The sequence below is a fragment of the Pinus tabuliformis genome, chromosome 9, assembly GCF_031772625.1.
Source record: "Pinus tabuliformis cultivar Carrire ecotype Pingquan chromosome 9, CPIR1, whole genome shotgun sequence".
In the NCBI taxonomy this organism is placed as follows: domain Eukaryota; kingdom Viridiplantae; phylum Streptophyta; class Pinopsida; order Pinales; family Pinaceae; genus Pinus; species Pinus tabuliformis.
The window spans coordinates 709084459-709097108 of NC_142307.1; the positions used below are offsets into that span (position 1 = coordinate 709084459).

At 38.5% G+C, this 12650-nt stretch overlaps 1 protein-coding gene across 1 annotated transcript in view; it reads left to right on the plus strand.

Moving 5' to 3' along the window:
• The window catches only part of LOC149150666 (peptide transporter family protein), a 107425-nt gene that overhangs the window by 38875 nt on the left and 55900 nt on the right, over positions 1-12650 (plus strand). Inside the window, exons 2-4 of the mRNA XM_089439892.1 lie at positions 6706-6763; positions 6917-7034; positions 7123-7240. Coding sequence (XP_089296018.1) covers positions 6706-6763; positions 6917-7034; positions 7123-7240 — 294 coding nt within the window. The remainder of the gene's footprint in view (positions 1-6705; positions 6764-6916; positions 7035-7122; positions 7241-12650) is intronic.

Genomic DNA, 12650 nt, shown 5'->3' on the forward strand with positions numbered 1-12650 from the left:
AAAATGACTTGAAAATCTCTTCTATTTATGATAAAACGTTGAAGATAAGTTGGGGTAATTTGGTTGTTGGCCAACCTTGACAAATTGTCACATAACACAAATAAATTCATATCTCCATGAATACATGTCGGAATCGGATGATCTTTAGATCAATCCTACACCTCTCGACGAGAGGAATCCAAGAAAAAATATCATCTGCCATAAATAAGAAGACACACATGGAGTTTGGCCCTAGTTTCCAATTTTAACACTCCCTCTCAACTAGGGAGAACTCCATTTGATAATCCATCTGCCAGTCCGTACTATCTTTTTCATCAATGTAGTTCCCTGCACTGGTCTGCTTTGCTGAACTATGAAGAAGAAGAAGTGATCGAGAATGTATCATACCATTCTCTATTGACTTGAAGTCAGTCCCATATAAAGAGAGTGTCTCATACCCTCTTATTGATCCGAAATCAGTTCCAAATAAAGAGAGTGTCTCATACCACTCTTATTGATCCGAAATCAGTTCTAAATAAAGAGAGTGTCTCATACCACTGTTATTGACTCGAAGTCAATTCCAATTGATCCCAGATCAATATCATCCTAGCATAGGGAGTACGGTAGTATATGATGCATACATCGGTAGTACTATGGTCCCTATCCTCATTTCCCTGCTCATTGGCCAGATGAGAGGTACTTCCCATGAGTCCTAGACTGCATGGGTAGGATGTCTTAGCATGAGAAGGATGAACCACTCATCTTGCCTACATGTCGCCATGGGGTATTCCAGGGGAAGGCTGAAGCACTCAACCTGTACACAACAAATCACTAGGGGAAGGTTGAACCACTCATCCTATGATTATGTCTCAGCAGGAGAAGGATGAACCACTCATCCTGGCTACGTAGCAAACCACTAGTGGAAGGCTGAACCCCTCACCCTATGGTTGCTCATCGCTCCAAAAAGTACCCCAAGACTCCCGGAGCTCCTAGAGCTCCATATATCATACAAGGCCCTCAGAAGAGGGTCTCTCCTCGACTCCTAGTCATTCTCAGAAAGTCAAGAATTTGACCTTTCCCAGGGGCTTCATCTGAATATTAGCGACCAACACATTAGTCCCAATGTTTTGGAGCCTTCTTGCTCCTTGTTGCACCATATCCCAGATAAAGTGATACTTGATGTCTATATGCTTGGAGCGATCATAGAACACGAGATTCCTCAACGATCGAATCCCCCTCTGGTTGTCACAGAAGATCACAATGGTATCTAGGACATGTCCAAACAGCTCACAAAAGAGCTTCCACAACTAGACAACTTCACAGGAGGCCATACTCTCAGCTATGAATTTGGCCTCAAAGTTGCTCAAAGCAACCGACTTCTGCTTCCTGCTCATCCAGGATATCGAAATAGAACTTGAAGGTAAACAACACTTAAAAGTGCTTTTGTGATCCTCCACAATGCTTGCCTAATCAACATTAGAATAACAATACAGCCTCACAACTCCTGCAATATATCTCAGTCAATGAGTGATTGTGCCCCGAAGATATCTCAGACGATTCTTGGCACCAATCCATTGTGAGTGTCGAGGCTCAGCCATATGTTGGCTCAACATGCTAATTGCAAAACATATGTCTGGAAGAGAGTTCACCAAGAACATCAACGCTACTATGAGTAGATGTAACTCAGAGGCATTTCGCAAATCATGTCCGACAACACTACTGCATAACTTCTTAATGTTAAGCTCCATTGAGGTAGTCACGGGATTGCAGTCCACCATTCCAAATTCAAAGTCCAACTCCCTCTTACTTTTACGAATGAGAGGGTCTGCACCTGTCAGAAAGAGGTCATCCATATAAGGTTCCAGTATGAGAGGTCTATCATCCACAACCTTAAGGCAAAGGTTTGGATCGACTTCACTCCTAATGAATCTCAGCTTCATCAGATAGCTATCAATCCTCTAATTCCACACCCGAGGTGCTTTCTTCAAGCCATAGAAAGCTTTCTTTAACCTGCATACATGAGATTCCCAATCATGAATCTCAAACCCCTCAGTTGTTCGACATCTATGGTCTTGCTATTACATGAGGGGTATGGTCCCCTTGTAAGTTTTCCTTTGGGACATCTCGGACATGAACCTTCATGCTCTTCTTTGAATTCAAGCATCGTTGACACCATCTGTCTCACATCCGGTAGGGCCTTACAATAAAGATGGGCAGACCTCCGGTGCCATTGAAGAGATGTGTCACACGAGATGGTCCCCAATGGGCTTCCTGGAACTTGATACAAAGTGCCAACCATGAACCCAAGAGTAAAAGCATCTTTAAAATTCCTTTTCCAAGCACGTATCTTTCCATCTATGAATGCCACATTGTAACCTTTGTCTTCCATTGTCGAAATGGACACTAGGTTCGTCTTGAGATCAAGTACAAAAAGAACTTGCGAGTTACCCTGATCCAATTGAAGAGTAACATTCCTTACACCCTTTACGGGATAGGTGGTATCGTCTCCATGTATAATCTCCAAGTTTGTTTCCTTCTCTATCATATTAGAGAGTGCTTCCTTGTATTCGGTGAAGTGCCTTGAGGCACCACTATCAATAAGCCAATTTCCCAACGAGTCCGGAGGAGAGGTAGAGGAGAGGGCCGATATAAGATAATATTCTTTTTGCTTATCAGAAACAACATTTGATTCTTCATACCTAGAGTTCCTTGCTTTCTTGGAGAGTCGGCCATTTCCTTGATGTCCTGCATTCCTTTTTCCTTTGCTATTGTACCTATCATTCCTTCGATCATTGAAAATGCCCCTAGAATGATTGTGATCATCATCATGTGATGTGTCCCTTCTATTTGGACACTCCCTCACATAATGGCCAAACTTATTGCCTGCAAGGCATCTGCCCTTCCTTCCACCCTTAGATTCCGACTTTGACGCTTGTCAATGGAATCTCTGATAATCTTCTTCGCTTCGACTTCACCCTTGGTGTATTTGTTGTTTGGAGCAACCAGTGCATTTGATGGAGGCTCCGAGATTTTACCCTTCACGTAATCCAACACTTCTTGCTCTTCCAATTCAGCCGAGAAGTGGGATGAGGAACCCATTGAGGCTTTGACTTTGTCCAACTGTCTTCGGTGATTTCTCTTTCACTCTTGCTTGGGCTTTGTCTTCATCTCTCCTCTGATACGATGTTAATTTTAGGTATGTTCTATGCTTAGCGCAATTTACTTCAATTTTTCATATTAGCCCAATGTCAATATTCATATTAGCAATCACATCAGCTTGATAGTAAAGTTCAGATAGAACATAAACATAAACAGCAGAAGACAAGCCAAGACAAGAGGACACAAGATATGGCACCAGCCAGGGACAAACCCCAATGTGGGGAAACCCTTGATCAATTCTTCTTATATTCTTCAATAGTTCAGCAGAGAGAGAGAGATAGTACAAGTATACAAAACTGATATTTATGACAGCAGTAGAAAGACCATCATTCTACTAATGATGACAGTTCAGAGATGCAGTCCTGAATTCCCATGACAGTCTTCAACCAATGAGAGTGCTGTAGTAGATCATCAATCTAGAAGCCCTTCTTATTGCTGCAACATTCCACTGATAGCTTGCAGCACCTACAGACTTCAAACACTCATGAAGAGTAATGCAGCACCTACAGACTTCAAACACTCATGAAGAGTACTGTATCATATCCTTTTGGAGGATCATCAATGCTGCTGCAATATTCCTCTAATTTCCTGCTCCAGCAATTCTAGATAGGGCACAAGAAGAATCCCTTTAACCTTCCATACTGTCAGCCAACTAAGCCCTCCAAGGGCTGCAATCCACCTAGGAGAGTCTCTCCTAATCCACGCTGCCACCTGTACTCAATGTACACTGCAATGCTGCCTTGGAACAGCCTTAGCTGCTTGCTATGGCTTGCAGCCTAGCAAAGCAGCTAGCTGTAGCTTCAGATTCTTCCAACAGGCCCAAGTAAATCCTTGACTCATGCCTAGTCATAGCCTTTAATACAACGCTGTCACCTACAGCAATTTATGCTGCGATAGGACTCCTTTTGCTGTGGCTAAGGGTCTCTCTTAACTGTGAATAAGGGCCTTCCTTAACTGTGGTTTGATGCCTTCATAAGTTGCTGATTAGGGTCTCTCCAACTGGCTAAGAGAGGTGCGTATAGGGTCTTTTCATGACAGCAAAGAGGAGTCTTCACAAGACTACGAATGGATCTCTCTTAACAGGAGATTAGGTCTGCGGAATAAGGACCTTTAGGACAGCGGATTAGGACCTTTCCAAAATGAGGATTATGGCCTTTATTCTAACCTGCGTATAAGGCCTTTTCTGCCAGCGTATAGGAGCCTCTTGACAGCGTATGGATGACCTTGGATGAGGTTTCTCTAGACTGTGTTTTAGTCTCGTCCAGGATTGCGGATTAGGGCACCTTTAAGACTTCTATTAGGGCCTCTTCCTTGCTGCTAGATAGACCTCCTTAGATTGCGGTTAGGGCACCCTTAAATATGTGGCTTTATCTCTTCCTTACTGCGGCTAGGGTATGGCTAGATCTTCCTCCCTTTAGGACTGCGGCTAGGGCATCTTATTACAGCGGCTAGGTCTCCATTAAGATCTGCGTCTAGGGCTCTCTTAGAAGACCCTTTCTTCACTGCATCTAGGGCTTCTCCCTCTTGATCTCTCTAGCCACCAAACCCAAACGAGTGGAGAGAGATCTTAGGAGAAGTGTGTGTTAAAATGACTTGAAGACCTCTTCTATTTATAATAAAACGTTGAGGATAAGTTGGGGTAATTTGGTTGCTGGCCGACCTTGACAAATTGTCACATAACACAAATAAATTCATATCTCCATGAATACATGTCAGAATTGGATGATCTTTAGATCAATCCTACACCTCTCGACAAATCCAAGAAAAATATATCAGCTGCCATAAATAAGAAGACCCACACGAAGTTTGGCCCTAGTTGCCAATTTTAACACTTGTGCATATTATAGTTGAACTTGCCTTTTACATTGCTTTTGTAACTTCATTAGTTAGTTTTGCTTTTAATTGTCATTATAAAGCATTTCTTTTCATAGCTAATGCATCATTGTAATAATTAAAAGCTACCTCCAATTATAATATATCTTGGTTGAAGTAGACGATAGGGATCCTCCACCCCTATTGACTCCTCACTCTTAGTTCAGGGCCTAGGCGAGGGTGAGGTTTGGGGAAACGAGTTCTTTGAAATTTGTTTCAGATTAGGACTAACTCAAATTAACCAAGATAATCTCATCACATATCAGAAATCATGTACATTTCGAGGTAGTTTGGTCTAAGTTTGGTTTCATGGTTCATATTTGGAGTTGGGCTTTTAACTTGGATAAATCTTATTGATTCACGAGCATCCTATTTGTCTTTCATATATTCCTTGTAAGTTGATTAACACTTGTTTCCTTTGTTGCATTTGCTAAAGTTGTTACTTGCCAGCATTATCTTTGAAAGCAACTATCTTGTGGCTTTTGGTTTACTTTCCAAGTTGTTTTGCAAAGCTGTATCTTTACTTGGAATCTTTGGCAAGCATCTGCTTTTGGCACTGGTCCCATGTCAATACTGGTGAATCTATATTTATTATGTGCTCATTGAGCTTGTAGATTCACTTGGATGGTATATCTTGAAGTGTATCAATTTTGTAATTAAGTCTTAGGAAAACTAACTTGCTAGCTTGAAGCTAGCTGAACCTTAGACAACTTTAGGGTCTTCCCCCCTTCGCATTGCTAGGAGTAAGCCTAGACAGAAGAGTTGAGAATTGAGTGCCAGTCTCAACTCGAAACTTGCCTGCAGGGCCACACAAAGTGGAGTTAAAGACTTTCTGCATGATAATTCTAGGTGTGGGTTAATGCAGCAACAGGGTGCATATATCAAAGTGGCACGTAGTGTAAATGGTACAGCTAGCGTCATTAATTATTTAAATGTGTTTATGAAGGAACTTCCACGCAGAAAGTGGAATCAGAGAATGAAAAGGCTATATGATGATTATACTTATTGGTCAAAAGGGAGAGAAGTCCGTTGGAATATACGGCTTACATTTGTGGTAAAGTCACTTTATGATTTCTGGATATGTTGATGTTTAATTTTTTTATAAAGCAGTGAATCCCACATTCATAAGTGCGAATGATTTGCTTAGTGAACAATTGTATATAAGGCGGTAGACTCCATTGTAATATGTGCACCAGTTATTCTTTGATAATATCATATTGTGTCATTCTGAGAAGGTTCCTTTGAGCTTAGATATGTGACTCAATTCTATCTATAGTTTCCCTTTTTAGTGATCTAGCTCATTTTGTAATAAAGTCAACGAGTTGTTATTTTATTAAAATTTATTACGTGGATTAAAATCAGCCTATAAATCTTGTTTGTTATTAATATTAATAATTGTTTTGGGAGAAACTTTCATGTGTGTATCAGACTTTTGTTTGTTCATATAAACACTATTTAGTATTACAATTTACAACTACTCTTGTATGTCCTGTCTTCTGTATGTCCAATTGAATTACATTCTTTTTGATATGCTGTCGAGACATTTTCCCATGTGCACAAAATATGAGTAGCTTCGGGTCATCCTCATCCCTGCCATGAAATTGTGAGGATTAAAGAACACATCCAACATTTTTATTTAACTTAAAGGTGTTATCTGCTTAGGCATTATTTTTACGGATGGTTTTTTTATTGCAGATTTTGGAGAAAGGTGACTATGTTGTACTGCAGGGGAAACCATTCATCAAGAAGACTGGTAAATGTAACATGAAAGAAAATTTTTAACGGGTTATTTGGGTTCTTAATGTTTCTTTTGGTGCCATTGATGTCTTTTTGTGTGGATGCACTTGGCAATATGCAAAGCTTGTTGGTTTTGTCCTAACTGTTTTTGTTGGTTTTTTTCCCATAGGATGGCGTAAGATAGCATTTTTCTTCAACATTTCATTTGAGATAAAAGACAGGACCATTCAACTTGATGAGAGATCCAATGTGATCCGTGCTGAATTTGTTGTCCGTGCAAGCATGCAGTATGTGTTGTAGTTTGTGGAAGTCAATAATTTTTATTAAAAAGTCTAGGTGAGCTCTGTAATACAATTATTCTTTTGGTCTGGCTAGGGGTGGAAGATTTTCAGATGGATGGGCTTCTTGTGATCGTGGAGAGAAACGATTCAGTAAGCCCAATCATGATATTCCAGGGACAGCCGAGACAAGGGCCAAGACTAGAGCTTGCCAGGTTGATACTAAATCTTTCTTATATTGATTTGAATTTCAGAGAATTTTGATTTGTTTATTATTGTAACATATGTCAGATGTTCTCTTCATCAGTGCTAAACACTGTGCAATGTGAATACCTTTGAATTTAAGGTTACATTGTTTTGGATGTGAAGCATTTTTATTTGTATATTATTGTAACATTTATCAGATTTTCTGTTTATTTGTGCTGAATGTGGGGAAACATTTTTTTATTTATGTATTATTGTAATATATGATTGTAACTTTTGTCGGATGTTCCGTTTTCTAGTGCTGAATGCTGTGAATACTTTTAAATACGCATTTATGTAGGCACATATTTTAATTATTTCTCTTTTACTGTCGATATTAGTTCTGTAATATCAACAAGACTAGGAAGCAAGGATACACCATGTTTTTGACATTGTTTATGTGGTAATCCCCAAATTTGAAAAACATATGGTGGAGAAAGCAAATGTGATAAATACCAAAAAGTGGGATAGGTAGAAAATATAATAAATATTGAAATTTAGAATAACTCGCTAGAGTTATTATGACATCCTGGTAACTCACCCAGGTTATTAGCAACTTTGGGATCTTTATCCTCGTTTCCTTTTAGAATTTAGACATTGTAACTTTATATTGCATGGGTAAGGTTTTGATTTTGGATCAATTTCTCTAATTGTGTTTGGGCTAACATTCACTGAGCAAACTTTTAAGCACACTGTATTGGGGCTGTTGAAAGTTGGCAGATTACGCCCTGTCCAAGCTTTAAAAAACGATCTAGTTCTCTGAAATATCACAAGTGAGAAAAGTTCCATGTTTGTGATGAGACACATTTCAAGAAGGGAAAAATTCCAAAACAATTAAAACTCAGAAAAGTTTCTTCCTATCAATGTTTCCATTCTGTTCCATGCAATATCGTGCAAAACATTTATCAATTGCGAATTTGCGATATTACACAAGAACAAAAAACAACATACTTCATTGTATTAGATCACAAGAGAAAATGTTTTCTTACATGACATTTGTAACTTTATGATCTGGATTGGATCATTACATTGTTTGTCATCCATCTCGATGCTTTTGGAGTGGAAATAGTGGAGGAATCAACTCATCTAACCATTTTTATCAGCGGGACCCAGTTTGGCAAATAGGGTCGGAAACCTCTCCGGAGCATTTCGAGGCACTAAGCTGTTGGAAAATGTAACTAGTTTCGGTCTTCATAATTATCTTTGTACTTGTGACATTGTATATTTTTGTAAAAGGAAGAAAAAGGATTATTATTTTCTAGCATGGGTTTCATGCTTAAGTTGATTTGTCAGTTGGTCAAGCGCGTTCTTCATGCTTCAAGGGTTTGTCAAGTCAAAAGAGTATTTGTCATAAGTCTTGAAGTCAAGTTCCATTTTGGACTTTGAAAAAAAATGTAAAAAGAAATTATTTTGAGTCAAAATGTCAGTTTTGTCCCTACAAGACCAAGTCAACCTTGTCTCTACAAGTCGGCCTAGTTTTGGGTAATTCGACTTCCTTAGATGTGTATATATAAGAGCAGCTCGACCTCATTAGATACACTCATCAAGCAAGCCTGATTTCTTGAGAAAGGAGGAGAAGAATCATCAAAATAGACAAGGAAGAAGTCAAAGGAAAGAGGAGAAGAAAAGCGAAGTCAAAAAAGAGAGAATTTGCCCTAGAAAACCTCACATGTGCGGAATTTCAGGGTTGTATGAAGAATGAAAATTGTATGTCTATTGCAGGAGGCCAAAATTTTGTTGTAGGGGCTGAAATCTAAAGTTTGACAAACTTTTGGAAGGGTTTGACTGTAGTTGACTTGAGGTGACTTTGACTTGCTGGAAAGGCTTCAAAGCAGGGTTGTCTTGGGGCTTGTGAGTTGACTTGGTCTTGACATTTGGGTATTGGATTTCATATTTGATCTGATTCCATAAGAAGAAAAGACATTCTTTTTGGGTTTTCCCCCTTTGAGAGGTTTTGCCCTGGCTTGGAGCCTATATTTTGTGTCCATTGTCTTTTATGATGTTGATGGTTTATGGTGTTGATAATTATTTGATGAAAATAATCTAACAAAAATAATAAGAAACTAATATAAGTTTACAAAATTCTATTAAGGATAAGGAAAATTATTTAAATAGATGCCATACTAGATTCTCCAACATGGTGTCAGAGTAAATGTGAGAAGAAGGCAACTTGAAGATTATCATTGTTGGCATAAGTGAAAGACATCCATTGAAGGACATCATTTGCTAAATGACACAAGGAAGGGCTCAAGGAAGAAGACCTAGTGACCTAAAAGGAAGAAGACTATAATCTCTCATTGAAGGCTCTCTAGTACAAGAAGAAGAACATCTATCTTTCTCTCTTGAAGCCTCTTTACTATTGAAGGACATCTTTGATGCTATTGAAGGTTCTTGAAAGCCTCAAAATAGTTGAAGGCATTATCAAGGACACTTGTTTCACAAGTACCGTATTTTTCTCTGTTTCAATCTACAAATCAAATGGCTTCATTTTGCATGGAAAGCAACAAGCTCGTTGGATCAACAAACTTTATAGCATGGAAGAAAATGATTGATTTAGTGCTCATAGAAAATAAAGTCATGGAATATGTTCTTGGTGAAATTACTCAACTAGAGAAAGAGAAGACTCAAGAATTAGTAAGATACGAGAAGGGAGAATTAAGGTCACAAAGGATTCTCATTGAATTTATAAAGGATCATCTCATTCCCTTTGTTGCTGATTTGAGTACGTCTAAAGCAATCTATGATAAAACAAGGATATCAAAGAATGAAGATATGGCCACATATCTTATGAAGATCTCACAATTAAGGGGTCAATTGCAAGGGCTTGGAGAAGTCATCTCCAATTAAGAGATGACTACTTGTGTATTAAATGCCGTGCCACTTGAATGGAGTAGTTTTGCAATTGGTCCTACTCAAGAAAAGATACTACTCCCTTTGATGAACTATGGGCTCAATGTATCTTGTAAGAAACAAGATCGAAGGCAAAGGATGACACTGAATAAAATGAAAATTCGCAAGCCTTTGTTGTAAAATCCAAGAAGAAGAAAGGCAAGTTTGGAAAGTCCAAAGGAAAACAAGATATGTCTAAGATACAATGTTATGGCTGCAATGAATATGGACATTTTAAGAGGGATTGTCCAAACAAGAAAAACAACAAAAGGAAGGAAAGGAGTGGAACTCACATAACTGAAGAAAAGGAAGAACCAGAGAAGAAGTCAAAAGGTGAAGATGCTAAGGATTTATACTATTGAGGGAGCTACACATTTAGTAGGTTTATTTGTAGTTTGTCTTTCTTTTATTAGAAAGTAACAGTTAAAGTAGCATGCACCATTGCATTCTCTAGAAGAGTATTGATTTACATGGCGTCATAGAAGGAAACATATGATTGTAGAAGATTTAGAGTCTACATGATCAAATTGCTTTGGAAGAATTTATCTAGCTGACAAGAATTGAAAAAGATTTGGACCATCTTATACATCACAGTTCATCCAAGTATTTTTCTGACATAATGTTAGAGGTAGTCATCTTGCAGAAAGGATCATCGAGATCGTCAAATAAGAACTATCATTTAAGGGAAGGTTCTTTTATATTGAGAAGCATTACGACATGACATATATATTCCATTTAGTATGGAAACAATTATCTTGAAGAATGAAAGGATGTTGATGGTCAAGTTGCGGTTTGAAAGGCAGAACTGAAGTCTTTCTCCTCCTTGGAAAGGAAGCTTATCTTTGATAAGGAAGCTTAAGAAGCAAGGTCATCCAAAGCAAGGATGGGTAGATGGTTAAGGTATGCATAACTGTTCTCTAGAAGGTAAAATTCATGTCTACAGGAATCTTGTAGAAAGAGTTGGTCGTAAGAATGTGCTTGGTAACATGGGCATGAAAGGTATTGCATATTGTTACTCGATGCCTGTAAAAAAAGAGTGCGTATGCTTTGGAGTGGCAAGGCTCTTCCATAAGATAACGTGTCATAGAGATTATGATATCATTCAAACATCCAAATGGTCTCTTAAAGAAAGAAGATTGACAATGACAACTTCAAGGAGAAGTTGTTTTAGCTTGTTGATTAGTTCGTTACATGGGCACTTTGATTGAAACTTAATATCATGGAAAAAGGATTTTGATACAATATGAAGACAGACCATGCAGAAGGATGTTGATCTCAAAGGAAACAAGTAACTGATATTTGACATATTGACAAAAGGCCATCATGATGAGGTAATTATGATATTGATGTTTTGGTTCTCTGGTTGGTAAATGGTTTCTCTACCTGGAAGAATGTTGCAGAAACTGAGAAATGCATAATGGCGGTTTAGGCTAGTGCATCTACAACTGTTTGTTTTGAACTCAATTAAAAGTATACATGGATTGAGTAGATGGCTTTAGTAATCCTTGGAGGATTATATGGTCAAGATGTCTAAATCATCTTGCGATTGAAAGGTAGCAATACAAAAAGTTAACTTGATGTTTATGTTTCATGTACAATGAAGATCACTTTCATGATAAGAGGGAGCTATGACTAGCTATACTTTGTTTGGCTCAATATAATGCTCTTGTTGGTGATGACTAGAGGAAAGTGCTATGAGAGGTTGATGGCCTGAACCCTTTCATAGATTGAGGAAAGAGTTTGGCTCCATAACATTCCAAAAAGATTAAAGCTCAATATGATGAGATGCAAAGAAAAGGAGTCATGCAACTACTTGAAGATCTCCATGAAAGAATCAGTAGCTGATGTTTGCGACATGTTAAAAAGCTTGTGCTTATGTCTTCCTATTTAAAAGGAAGTGAGGAATCTCCTCTATGCTTTAAAGGGAGTAGGAAAGTCTCCTTAAATGATTGAAAAGGAGTAAGGATCTATTCCCTGATCAAGAGGGAATGAGGATCTCCTTTCTGGTTAAGAGGGAGTGATGATGGACATCATATTCTCTTCTTCATGTGTCATGCATTAGGCTAGGACTAACAACTGTACGTTTAGTGAAGGCCATGGAAGAAGAATGGTGACTGGAGGATTGGATAAACATATAGGATTGGTACTCCTTGAGGATTGAGAAATCCAAGAAAGGAAGTAATCTTGTGGACTGATGCTCTTTAAGGATAGGATAGGGTATCCAAGACAAGTGTGGTTGAAGAGGACTGATATTCTTTGGGGATTGGAATTCCAAGACAAGAATAGTCCTAAAAGGACATACTTGGTGAACATCCGGATGGGGTATGTGCCTTATGAGGCTAAGATGTATGCCTTCCAGCATTGTGTTATAATCTAGTGGAGGGTTGGAGCTTGTTACTCAAGGCCTTGCAATGTTGATATTGGACAATGCTGGATATGATATTGATGCTTAAAGATGGCTTATCAATCCAACTCTCCTTATGAGAATATTTC